The 11,809-nt window shown below is 41.9% G+C and overlaps 1 protein-coding gene across 2 annotated transcripts in view; it reads left to right on the top strand.

Annotated features, from left to right (window-relative positions):
* The first annotated feature begins 385 nt into the window (after window positions 1-385).
* The window catches only part of CYTH3 (cytohesin 3), a 50,440-nt gene continuing 39,016 nt past the window's right edge, over window positions 386-11,809 (top strand). For both annotated transcript variants that reach the window (XM_051782088.1, XM_051782096.1), the window contains exon 1: window positions 386-646. In XM_051782088.1, coding sequence (XP_051638048.1) covers window positions 616-646 — 31 coding nt within the window. In that variant the 5' untranslated portion in view covers window positions 386-615. The remainder of the gene's footprint in view (window positions 647-11,809) is intronic.

Raw genomic sequence — 11,809 nt, 5'->3', positions numbered from 1 at the left:
TGCACGCATTTTCTGGCTCCCGCAGACCCCAAAACACGACCCCAGCGGACACGACCCCAACGGGTCCCCAATGGCAGCCCCACAGCCCCGGGTCCCCCCGCTCCCGACCGCCCGGGCGACCCCCAACAGCCCGCGGGGAAGCCGCTTCAGGGGCCTGGGCGCTGCCAGGCCGCGCTGCGGGGCTCTCCGGGGAGGGAACACCGCACAGGGAGGCGGGCGGGAGGCTGGGCCGGGGCGCTGGGGGGGTAACACAGCTCGGCGGTGGCCGCGACCCTGCGGTGGCGGGGAGGAGGCGGTGGCGGGGCTGGGCCGGGCCGGCTCCCCCTCCGCCCTCCGCCGTCACATGAGAGGGGCGGGCGGCTGGGCCGAGGCGGCGGCGGCTGCCGGGACTGAGGCAGGGCTGGGCGGGGAGGGACGGGGCAGAGCAGCGCGGCGGCGGAGCGCGGCGGAGGAGGAGGAGGAGAAGGAGAAGGAGGAGAAAAAGAAAGCGAAGGAGAAAGAGGAAGAGAAAGAGGAGGAGGAAGAGGAGCGGGAGTGGCCGCGAGGCGCCGAGCGAGCGGAACGATCCCCGGGCCTCGCTGATCGGCGGCGGAGCGCCCTGCCCGCGGTCCCAACATGGACGAAGAGGGCGGTGGAGGCGGCGGCGGTGAGTGCGGGGCTCTTGCGGGCGGTTCGCGGCCCCTCGCCGGGCGGCACAGGAAGGTGCCCCGCTCCCGGAGCCCCTGACAGCGGCTGTGGCCGCGGCCCCTCCCGCCGGGGCTGCCCCGTCCTGCCCGGCGCCCCCCGAGCGGAGCCGCTGCATCGGCCGGGCCACAATGGGGGCTCTGTGCCCCGCACCCGGCGGGGGCGCGGCGGGTCCGGGACCCGCTGCCCTGCCCTGCCCTGCCCTGCCCCGCCGCCCCCGGCAGTGCCCTGACAGCCCCGCGCCCTTTGCCTGCAGCTGCCCGTCCGCTGGGAGAGGGCAAGGGGGGAAATACTAAAAACCAAAAGTACGTGTCTGGCAGTGTACGAGCAGCGAAAAGAGTAATTAAGCCCTGCGAGGGCTCTGTTTGTGTGTGTCATCTTAATGGAGGCTCGGTGATAATCACGGGGTGGTTCAGCCAGTTTAAACGAGGTGAACTGTTTCCAGCGGCAGCGGCGTTAACCTTGCCAAGATACTACTTTTAGAAAATCCGGACTCTCATGCTGGGGAAGCTTTTATTTGTAATTTTTATCTTACTGGAGACCGGCTTGCGCGCTGTCCCAGTTTAAGGCGCTGCAGACGTGCCACACGCTTCCCTCCTTTAATTTATAATGGGTTCTGTGAGTGCGTGTGTAAAGCTGCTGCCTGAAATAACCAGTTCTTGTGTATCATCAGCGATAATGGTGGCTGAGCAGGAGCTGATCCTGCCCTGGGGCAGAGGGATCGACTGCATGGCCTGCCCTATATTCACTGTGTCTGTGGCTGTCTGTGCAGTGGTGGTACAGCATGAAGTGATGAGGGTATATCTTAAATAAAATGCTAAACAGGCTGCCTTTGAATGCACTGGCTGATCTCTAAATAGCTAAAGTAAGGGCTAAACCTCGTGTGATTATTAGTTGCACGGTACTTGCTAATTCCAAATATAATTACCCAGAACTCGGAAATCAAGTGGGTGTGGTGTTTGTTTTGACAACTTGAAGAAATAATGCTATGGTGAATCAGAAAAATAATTCTTCAAGCCGTCGTTTGGAAGTGTGGCCATTTCTCAGCAGGCATTTCTGCTTGTTTTGTCAGTGGTAGACTTAAATCTTGAAAAAAAAATCTGAAAAAGGAAAACAGAAGACAAAACAAGCCAGTCCTGAAAAGTTATTGTTCAAAGCACTTGAACACTGTAATTCTAAAGAACAGAAAGCTCATTTAACTCAAAATATGTTATTTTCTCAGGATTATGGACTTGCATCTGTAGTTAAGGAAAATGAAAATGCTTGTTACTGGCACTAACCCTGTGTGATACAGTACTTAATCACATGCAAGGTGTAAATTAGAAAGTGGACACATTGCTGAATCAATCTTTCATAAGGCGTTAAGCTTTTTAGAGTTGGATTTTCAGAGGAGGAAAAATACTCAGGACCTCGAGAGGAGTCGGGCTGTATTTAGCTGAAGGCTGGTTCTAGAGGTGAAGTCAGATTTGTACCTAGCATGCAAGTGAAACTATTATTTATAACTTCATACCACTTTAATAAACATGTTGCTTTTTTGGGTCAAATTACAGTATAGTTTATGTTCACGCTTACTTGGCTTCGCTGTAAAACAGTTGCAGATTAGTAAGACTGGACATTTTTTTTGCAATTGGTGTATTTGACATTTTACACTGACTTCTTGTGAGTATTGCGCTTTTTTTTTTTGAATAGAGATCCAGTCTCGCTTTTCCTTATGGATTGCTGTCAGTTTGGAACATCAGGATCAGTTAGGTCATTTCCAGCTAATGCATTAATATTTTGAATTGCAAATTGTTTTGTTTGGTTTTTTTTTTCCTTTTTTTTTTCTTTCTTTAATAATAGCGTCGGAAATTGTGGATTTGACAGCCAGTTTTATAACCCTTTATTACTGCTGGGTAGTGAGGCTTGTGATACCTCAGCAATGAGACTCCCTTGGGAGTCTGACCAGGGCAATCCAGTGTTTTGAACCTGAGCAGAACATTCTAAATCCTCACAAAATTAACATTGTTGAGTGGGAAACGCCTAGAGATAAGCATATTGCTGTGTACAGGTACTTTAGGAAGTATGTAAAATTATTTGAGGACTGCACAGAGTCACCCTAATTAGAGACTCGAACTAGATAAGGATGTAAATATCTAGGACATTAAACTGTGATTCAGGAGGTAAGCTGCTATTCCCAGTTCAGCTCTGCCTGTTGCCCTGCTCTTCAGTTTAATTTGCATCTGATGCTTCAGTTCCCTTATTTGTCAAATGGGGTCAGTTGTTTTACCACCTCTGATAAAAGCTGTGAGTGAAAACAGAGCTGTGTAACGTTAGAATTTATTATTTTAGAAGCACTTGATGGAACAGAAATGTTAATTAAGGGAATTGTTCACAACTCCTCTTTCTCTTTTGTATGTGGAGCCCTAAACAGGGCCGTGTATTTATATTATACAATCCACTTACGCACAAGCCTCCCATTGATTCCAGCAGAGGCTCTGTGCATGGATTATTGATGTGATATGATCCGAGTCAGTTGGTGTTTGGCTCAACTTTCTTTTGTGTTCTGATTAAAATATCTCTGTGGTTCACTTAATCCAGGAAATTTCTCCTCCTCCCCCTCCTCACTTGCTTTAAAACCACATCTTGTGTGATTTGACCGAGGCTTTTCTTGCGGGCTCACAGTGAGGTGGTGGTGGTACCAGTGACCCACCATCCTCGTGTTCAATGGTGCTGTTGGCAGCCTGTGGAAGGTCAAAATGTATAAACAGTGCTGGAGGCCCAGGATAGTACTTCTGTTTGTTTTCTGAATTTGATTCTAGTCATGCAGCAGCTTTCTTGTCCCCCAAATTCAATCCCGTGCCGTTCCTCTTGGAAAAGACTGCGGGATTGGGTACTTACCAACTTCTGTATGTTTGTTTTAAGCTGCCTCTACAAAGGGCTCTAAACAGACATGCCAGAAGGTTAAAATCCTGCTTCTACTTGACAAATAGACCAAATTACAGCACTAATTAGGGCATTGAGGTTTCCCTATGTTCCCCAAACTCTGTGCTTTGTTTCTGAATGTGGAAGCTTTTCTGGGACAGAGCAGTTCAGTTGCCAAGCTCTGTTGGTTGCTGGCTGTTCTTGCCAGTGCTGGTGCCAGGTAACACGTTGGGTCTGTTGTGTGGACAGAATGTAGACACCCTTTCACGAGACAGAGAGACCAGATCGTCTCACAGAGGACTCAGGAGAGCGGGTTTGCTGCCAAACCAGATTTAGCAGGGTCACTTCTGTTCTGCTGCAGGGCAAAGATTACCTATTTATAGGTAAAAGTTGTTAAATGTAACAAACACCCCAGATTTTTCTGAGAAAAAATGTCTTTAAATTGATTACATATATATATTTATACTTTAGACATGAACAGCCTCATCTTTTCACATTGTAATATCTTCCAAAGGTAGACATTAAAGATAGCAGAGGCCACGTGGCCTCCTCATGGTTATAGACATTTGCTTTGCATTTAAGACTAATTCTCCATGTTTTCTTCTTTTATGAGTTTCTTTTATTATAAACAAATGTGTTTTAACACAGAAGAACGTTAAATATGTTTCAATCCCTACCCATCAAAGTGGATAACTTGTACCAGTAGTTTTAAATAAAAGTTGTCCCAAAAGTCCTTTAGAGGAGGGCTTGTTGTTTTAAATAGCACTGTAGGGAAATGCCAAGAATATAAAAATGCACCTGAGTGTTAAAGTAACCACTTGGCTTGGTTCTAAGGAAAGAAAAAGAGCAGATACAGAGATGAAACACAAAAAACTAAATGACATAAGTAGACTTCTACCAGCTAGCAGAGCTTCATGCTAAGTCTCTTTTTGCTAAATAAATATTTCTTCATGCTAAACTAGTCTCATATTTGTATGGCTTCCCTGTCAGGTCAGTAGGCTCCTCATTTTTAACCCCAAACCATTTAATCTGTTACCACTGCAGTAAAAAGTGTCATAATAAAATATTAATAATTACACCGTAAATATTAGTTATTTTTGGTGGTATCAGAAAATGGGCTTGTTAATTGCAGTAACACATTAAGTTTTTTCTCAGCCTAATGTTCAATATTTTTAGCTCTGACTTGGAAGAAAACATGAAATTTTTGCAGATAGAATTTCCAGAAGTCTTTGGTTGCCAAACTCGATGGATTGTTATATAATGGTATTTGGTAACGTGCTCAGCAGTGTAAGCACGCCGTGGATTTAGGGGAGCAGTGTGCCTGTAACAGTGTGCCCAGCTGTACTGGTACAGCTGGGAAAGAAAGCTGTAGGATTTACTTACAGGAACAGAGTGTATTTTGCAGAACAATGTCTGGGAGTTGTAGTAATAGCCTCGTGAAAGTGGGTTCCCCATGGGCCACTGTTACCAAATGGATATTGCAATCTTTTAATATCACTGGAGCTGTAAGAGCTTTCACCAGTGGAAGGGCTGCAGAAGGTGAGGCAACATACTGTTTTTCAAGATATAATCTATAGCTCACATGAAATTTCTCATCATATTTATTGCTTCCCCTTCTTTTTTTTATGGGATTTTGAACAATTTTTCAAGGAAAAATGAAAAAACACCTTGGCTTTCCTCCAGTTTCTTCTTTTTACAAGGGTGTGTAGTGTTAGGACAAGGGGTAACGGTGTTAAACTGAAAGAGGGTAGTTTTAGATTAGCTTTTAGGAAGGCATTCTTCACTCTGAGGGTGGTGAGACACTGGCCCAGATTTCCCAGAGAAGCTGTGGATGTCCCATCGCTGGCAGCGTTCGAGGCCAGGTTGGACGGGGCTTGGAGCAACCTGGGCTAGTGGAAGGTGTCCCTGCCCATGGCAGGGGGTTGGAACGAGATGAGATCTTGGGTCCCTTCCAACTCAAACCTTTCTCTGATTCTATGATTGTGCTTGCCATCTTTTTTCTGATAAGTCTCTGCTTTCCTCTTGTAACAAAAAGGTTTAAAAAGCTCTCAAGTGTTTTACTTAAACTGTAGCTCTGTCTCACCTGCTGCTATCTTTTACTCCCTTCTTTTCCCTTCCCAATACAAACATGCTTTAGTCTGATTCTTCTTATGTGGCGTCTTTGGCCCCAAGATCAAAATTTAAACTACCTCTGCATCTCTTTTCCTGTTGAAAGGCATTGAATGAGCTGTTGGCAGGCAGTGTCTGAAGAGCATCTCCTCCAGGTTCACCCTAGGTCCTCTCCACACTTGTCCTGACCCCTTGTACTCGGTACATTCCCTTCCTCCTCTTTGTCCAGCCAGCTGCCACTAGTACTGTTTACTATACTTTTCTTTTCGAAATCTTGCTTTTTTTTTTTGGCTTCTTTGTATGTTCTCTCCTCCCCCTCACGTCTTGTTATTCGCTTTTTCACTCGGAAGACGATGTTTCTACTTCCAACTTTGTTTTGTGAAGATTTGCAGGACTCTGTGCTTGGTTTGACACTCTCTTCCGTTCTGCATATTGTTTCTGGAAAATCAAATTTTGCAAATAAAAATGGAACTATCGTATTTAAAAGGATGACTCACAGCAAATACTCTGTGCTCTGGATCCAGTGCCATCTGTCCCAGCTAAAATGTTGGCTTGTTTGACATCTTAAGATTGCATAATTGTCATCTTAAGCCTAATGAGTCTAAAACAGAGCTCTTAATGTTGTTTCCACCCACTTGCTCTCTTTGATGTCTGTGGACACACGCTGACATCCCGAGTGGTTATTGACAAGTAAACAGTGAGACTTTGTAATTTATTGTTTCTTAAAAAATAGTCTGTAGAGAAGTTGTAATAAATATGGCAGCGAAAGGGCCATGCAAAAGTATGGAAATGCTTTATTGTCTCAAAGGTGTGAAATACATTATGTTCTCCTATGCAATATCAATTTTCCTGTTTAAATGCACAAATAGGTTTAATCTGGTTGTGGGATTTTCTGTGTGAAGATGTGTGACATTTTCTGTAGACTTCTGCATGGGACTACCCAGCCTGTGCATTAGTGTTTTGTGATGATTGAATGGACCTGTATAGATTTTTTTTCTTCCTTTTTAAAGTCAAGTGATAGTTAATGATGTCTTCTTCACTTTGTCTCTCTGTAGTACCTAAGCACATATGAAAGGATTGCACCAATTTCAGTGAAGAGTTTGGATAAAATGACCATGTGCTTCATTCACAGAGGATAAAAATAAGTCCTTAGCAGCTGGTTTATTACCTGTCAGCATACAGAACTGTGAGACAGAGATGCCAGGGAAGTGAAGAACATGTCATGTTTTACTGAAGTTCTACAGAAGCAAAAGAGAAATGGTGGGAACAGACGTAATGTTGGCATTTGTGACTTCTTCACTGGGCATTCTTTTAAAGCAATATGTTGTACAGGAAAGGTATATGAATTAGGTAGTAAAAGTCTATTTATTTATGCCATTTGTATAACTTTTAACATCTATCAAATCGTTTTAAATTGCATATGACTTCCTTCTTTTAATTTCAACAATTTCATGGGAAAACTTAGTATTGCAAATCTTTTGGACAGCACTATTTCCTTTTAGTGGGATAGACACACAAAATCCACTAGAAAACCATGTGTTTTGTGGTCCTTTGAGATTTGCCTGAAGAAGGAAATGGCTTGACCTATTTGGTTGCTATGAAGTAAAAACATTCTTGTTCTCTCTCTCCTTTTTTTTTTTTGGTGAACATCTGTGTCACATTTATTTCATTACTTTCTGAGGTTCTTTAAGCACATTATTTGGTAATATAAAGTTTTATTTAAGGAAAATAAAGTGGTGTGTAGCTGCTTCCACAATTTCATTCAAGTTCTGATATTTGCTTATACACAGGTATAAGTGGGTTTCCAGTGAAAGTTGACATGTTGAAAGGCAAACATTATGTGGTATTTCCTGGGAAGAAAGTGTTTGAAAATTCTGTAGGATCTCATGGAGTTAACAGGAAGTGTTTCGTGCTGGAAACTTGTGAAATCTAAATCAGGATCTCATCTAGGATTTGGAGTACTGAAGATCTTTGATCTAATTTTTCAACAGGTTGGGCTTCTTAGCGTGGTTTTACTAATTAGCCTCATTTTCAGCTGTTTATTCTAAAATGAAGTAGTTGCCTTATACCAAGTGTATGGAAGAACTGAAGCTGATGCTGTTATTTAGCAATCCAAAGAAAATTATCCCAATGAGGACAGAGTTTGCTGATTCTGCTAATAACTCTTCTGAATTCCACAAGAAAATTCTTCAATGAGAATCGAAGATCAGTCCATTTGCAAGAGTTGAATCTGAATTCAGGTCTGGCTTTTACTGTCTTGTCCAAGGGCTCAGCTGAATTTTGAGGAGCTGCTGCTGTTCTTTGCAGATCCAGGTCCTTAACACAAAAGGAGAAACCAGTGCTGATTTTTAGACAGAATAGGTTGAATTTCTTACCAGAACAAAAAAGCTGTGTGAAAAGGATGGAACACAAGTCTGCTGACTCTGGGGGTATGGAAGAGGCTAATGATAAACGTGGGAATTCATTTTAGTAGCTCTTCTATCCAACTCCCAGTTCTCACAGAGCTTGTAGGAATATTTACTCCTCAGTCAAATGAGATTGAAATCGAGCGCTGCACAAGGTGCACGTTGGCAGAAGGAGTTGATGGGTAGGAAAAGAAATGTGTCCAGTCCCTCTTGTGCTCATTCTCGTTCTCACACACACATGTGCACAAAAAAAGACTGAAAAATTAGCATATTCAAGTGAGGGAACTGCCTCATACTGTTTTCTCTAAGGGAACTGTGAGATGTAATCATTTAATGAGTCACCTCTACATTTTTATACAACCACCTCATTAATACTCTGTGTATTAATTAATTAACTTCTAGAACGGAGACTTTTTAAAATTTTTGTTTTTAATATCTGATTTATACTGGAGAATACCATTCATGCTGTTTTCTTGTTGAATTCCAAGTATTCAGGAGTCTTATTTGCTGTTACATTTTTGCTTTCATGTACTGTAGATATTATGTTCCTTAATAAGGTCCTTGTTTAGCTCACAAGCAATGTTGTCTGGAGGGTCAAATTCTGACATAAACAGATCCCGTTGCCTTACTACAAGAGAGGGGGAATTGTCAAAAGGGACATTTGTAGTTGCATTGGCTATTATAAAATAAGGAATTATGGTTGCTTGAAGCAGTATTTCAGTATATTCAGGAGTCAGATTCCAAATACTCTTTTTTTTTGTTTCTTACTCATGGAAGTTTGGACTAATGAACTTCCTGCCCCGTCATTCTGTTGCACCAAGGAGGAATTTTCCCACCAGGCTGTGTACTCCAGCTACAGCTCTGACCACTTGCAAATGCAATTTTTGAATTTGTAAAGCTGCTGCATGTTTTTGTCTCAGTGTCTTGCAGCTGGTCAGCCAGGGGATGTGGAGGAAAGTTTTCACAGGAAGCTGAGGTTAAACCAGAGTGGTTGTGCGAAGAGATTGTGGCTCTGTCAAGGAGGAATTCCGTTCCTTGGGAGGAACTAAATGCATTCTCTGACCACTGAACTCCTAATGTATACAGGCTTGGTCCTGTGTAGGACCATTCTCAGTCTTTCTTGAGAAGACCAGAAGGACCTGACCCCTCTCTTGTACATGTCCAGTGCTCCACTGGTTCCCGTTGCCCACTCAGGAGCTGCTGTGTGCAAACTGTGTGCACTGATGGTCCCTTATAACAGATCTGTGAATTGATCTCTGGAATTCATTGTGTGGGGTAGGTGAATGTGCATCTCTGTATTGTTTTGTGGTTCTCTCTTTGTTTTTCTTATTTTTGGATCTACTGTTTAATATTTTTTTTAATTTTCTTTTAACTGAAAGGGTTCTGCTTGGACCCACCCAAAACAAGCCCTTAATATTTCAGGAGTACACCTTCAAGAGCCTCTATCAGGCTGAAGTAATCCTTGGTTTAGTCTTGTATTTTGTAACCCCAGTATATACTAACAGGGGAAAACTCATTTTCCATGTAGTATGTGTCATGTAAATGCCTAAATGGGTAGTCTATATTATGGCAGTATGTGTTAATAGACTCAGAAGTAACTGTTTTATTTTATAGAACTTTATTATGATTTAACTTGCTCTTCTGCAAGTCAGTCTTGACCTACTGTACACTTTTAGTTATTAAAATTATCGTATCATGTAGTTCCAGCATTTTAAAACATCATCCAACATTCATCTGGGGACAAGGAGAATATGTGTGCTTATTTTCCCACCATCTCTTATCATTTGTGCTGCTATTCCTGAATTGCAGTTTGTGTAGAAACGTATTTCCTCAGTGGAAGTTGAAACTGGTAGCCAGGGTTAGTCAGAGTTTAGGGAAGTGACTGTTGTGTCTATGAAAACATTTACAGTCACAGAAGGGAGAGATTAAAAGGTTTCAGGTATGGGACTGGTTTATTTGTGTAGGGGTTGCTGGTTAATTCTGTAAGCTGGGAATCTCAGGCTGGGTCCTAAGCCTGTCTTGTGTGTATTATGTGAGGTCAACCTTTGTGGGCAGCTGGTGACATTTCAGTTTGCTGTACATGTTTTAGCAAGGACAGATAAATAGAGCATATGGAGTTGATTATTTTTTTGGCTATAGGAAGTGGATTTTTGTGCATTAAATATAGTAACTTTCTTATTTCAAGTATCTGAGAGGAAGCTTCCCCCCACCCAGTGATTTAAAAAAAAAAATCAGAACACATGTAACTTTCTTCACTCTCATTTTGTGCAATGTAAGCTGGAAAGACTGCAATGTTTAGTCTTGGTCTTGTACCAATAAATGACATAGTATCACATGAATGTTCTAAAAGATTAGGTGATATTTTATAAGAGCAAACATAAAAAGAAGACTAGTAGAAGTCCTTCCGCTGTGAATTCACTGATATTCAAATTATAGAGAGTGTGTGTTGTTATTGTTCTTATTTTACTGGAAACTTATTTATTTTACTTTTGTGTCTTCTACCTGTGTAGTAAGCCTGATTAAAACCCCATGTGTTATGAAGGGGAAAGGTTGGGTGAAATTGGTAATCCAAATTAAATACAAATAATACTCTCAAGTTTATGGAGCCTGTGGGTGGGTGGACTTGGCAGATCTATCCATTGTGGTATGTTAGACTTGAAAGAGCATATGGAGATGATTATTTTCTGGCATTTTGTAGTAAAGGTTTTCGAAGAAGGAAGTTTTAAAATTTTTTTTTTTTTGAAAAGAGGTGAAAAATAGGAAGAATAACATCAGTTTGCATTGAGCAGTAAAATAGTTTGTTGTAGTAGCGTATGGAAAAACGATTTATTCAAAGGTAAGCTGCTAAAAGAAATTCTCCTACTGTTTTGCTATTGGCTCTCTTGTTTTCTGAAGGCAGCCAAAGATCCTGTGCAGCTGGGACTAATACAGGATCCAGCTGTAACTTTTTTTATTGTTGTTCAGATGTCCGGTGATGGTCAGATCTAAGTTATTGTGTGGAAATTCAGTAAAGGAAAAGGGTAGGGTGGGAAAAAAGTGACTCTCCATAAAAATATTCCAGTAAAAGCAACAGGAACTAGGAGTATCCATTTCAGAACTCTGCCATAAATCCCATCCTGAAACACTTAAACGCCTTCAGATTTTGCTGTAGCCTTTAAGTCATCTAAGAGTTGTTGGTTTATTTTTTAAACAGCAATGAAGTTGGCTGGTTGGAGTGGGAAGGTGGCCGTTCTTTGAAATGATTTAATGGAAGAAAATACTGTTTTTTCATTCATAGTACAAGGTTTTAGTTAAAACTCTTTACTCTTTAAAGCATGGGTACGATATGTAATGCTGCAATGTGGAGCATATAAAACAGGTTGGATTTTACTAATTTCACTTATGCTGTGTTTCACTAGTCTTTGTTTTGCAGAACCTAAGGCTGTAAGGAGGGGAGAAGCCTAATATTTTTCTGTAGAATTTGGTTTACCTTTGATATATCCAGTGCTTCCAACTCTGTAGACAATGCCTTGGACTGAGACTAAATGAAATAAGTGAGCAGTACAGCAGGTGTATGGAATAGCAAGAATACTTGATGGTGATCAAAATAACAAATTCTTTTTTCTTTCAAAACTGTTTGGTTTTTTCCCCTTGATAAAAAGTCATATTTCTCAAGTTTCTTTATAACTGTAGCAAATCATCCTGTTTTTTAGTTACTTGAGACTAGAGAT

Source organism: Manacus candei, unplaced genomic scaffold (assembly GCF_025592945.1).
Source record: "Manacus candei isolate 608988 ecotype Guabito, Panama unplaced genomic scaffold, ASM2559294v1 h1tg000002l, whole genome shotgun sequence".
In the NCBI taxonomy this organism is placed as follows: Eukaryota; Metazoa; Chordata; class Aves; order Passeriformes; family Pipridae; genus Manacus; species Manacus candei.
Note: the sequence above shows the minus strand (reverse complement) of the source record. Positions and strands in the feature narration are given on the sequence as shown.